This window comes from Sipha flava, unplaced genomic scaffold (genome assembly GCF_003268045.1).
Source record: "Sipha flava isolate LNK unplaced genomic scaffold, YSA_version1 49_pilon_pilon, whole genome shotgun sequence".
Lineage (NCBI taxonomy): Eukaryota > Metazoa > Arthropoda > Insecta > Hemiptera > Aphididae > Sipha > Sipha flava.
Genome location: NW_020273360.1, coordinates 1,882,392 through 1,883,637, shown reverse-complemented (window position 1 = coordinate 1,883,637; position 1,246 = coordinate 1,882,392). Strand labels below are relative to the sequence as shown.

General features: G+C 29.4%; 1 protein-coding gene across 1 annotated transcript in view; it reads right to left on the bottom strand.

The window, feature by feature from the left end:
• Positions 1 to 254: 254 nt before the first annotated feature.
• Positions 255 to 1,246, bottom strand: part of LOC112690305 (zinc finger MYM-type protein 1-like) — a 12,786-nt gene continuing 11,794 nt past the window's right edge. Inside the window, exons 5-6 of the mRNA XM_025564280.1 lie at positions 487 to 701; positions 255 to 395 (exon numbers count right to left, since the gene is read on the bottom strand). Of these exons, the coding sequence (XP_025420065.1) occupies positions 255 to 395; positions 487 to 701 (356 nt within the window). The remainder of the gene's footprint in view (positions 396 to 486; positions 702 to 1,246) is intronic.

Genomic DNA, 1,246 nt, shown 5'->3' with positions numbered 1-1,246 from the left:
CAGTTTCTCTTAATTATTATTTCACATTCTAATTTATCTATAATACTATCAATACATAACTTACATTCTCTTTCAACCTCAGTAATACTTTCTGATTTTATCATTCTACTAAGACTACAGGGAATATTCAAAATATTATAATTATCAATTGGGATTTCATCATTAATCAATAAACATTTATGTTTGTTTGGAAAAAGCTGATTAAGTCGTTTGCCTTTTTTATATTTTTCTTCTCCAATTTTGGATGGTCTGTCCTATTGTTGTGGTAAGTCCGTCTTTGATGAACTTTCTTCATTATTAATATATTGGCATACAGCACATATATGTTTACATATACCTCCTGCTCCTGCAGGGCATTCACAATCTGTGTGGTTAACTGTTCTTAAATTATCAATCTAAAATTGTATAGAATATGAAATCGTCAGTAGAAATTCATTAACCATTCTAAAAATAGCTATTGTACTATCTATTCTACTTTGTACTCACTTCAAGGGTCACTTTCCAGGGGGTTAATGTTACTGAAGTCTGCCTTATAACATGTCCACTGATAATTGAAAAACCATTTGCTAATTTTAATTCTTGAACATTTTTTACATGTCCACTTTCAAATAAATGCTGTCCCTTATTATTTGGTAAATCAAATTTTAGATAAATGGTTTGAAATCCATATGTAATTAAAATGTCGCCCATCTTAACACACACTACACACAATTAATATTAGACTAGAGTAATTTTTGTTTTGTTTAATATTGATTAGATGGTGGTCAATAAATTAATGCCAACTAACAATAATATAGAAAATTAGAATCATGGACATAATATTCATGATTTAAGATATTATGTAGAGACATTTTGTAAAGAAATTACACTCCATGCCTCCATCGGCTGATCATATACTAGTTCGCCAACGTTGGAGTATTGATTATAATAATATAAATAATTAATTTCAAAGATATTAAATATTAGTTTAATATTATAATATACTATTATTTTAACTTAATAAATTTATAGTTTAGCTTTATTTACCATGCATAAAATAATATCATAACATTAATGTGTACATTGACTACTTGTAGCGCTAGTAGTACGGCTGTACAATGTCTATAGGAACAATCATCAGTACAAAACTCGGATATCACCGCAAACCGTTGTTACAGTAAATATCGTTTTTACTAAAATCAAAGCTTACATGTGAACAGACCAAGGCTGTAACTGGAAAAAAATTTCGGGGGGGGGGGGGGGGGGC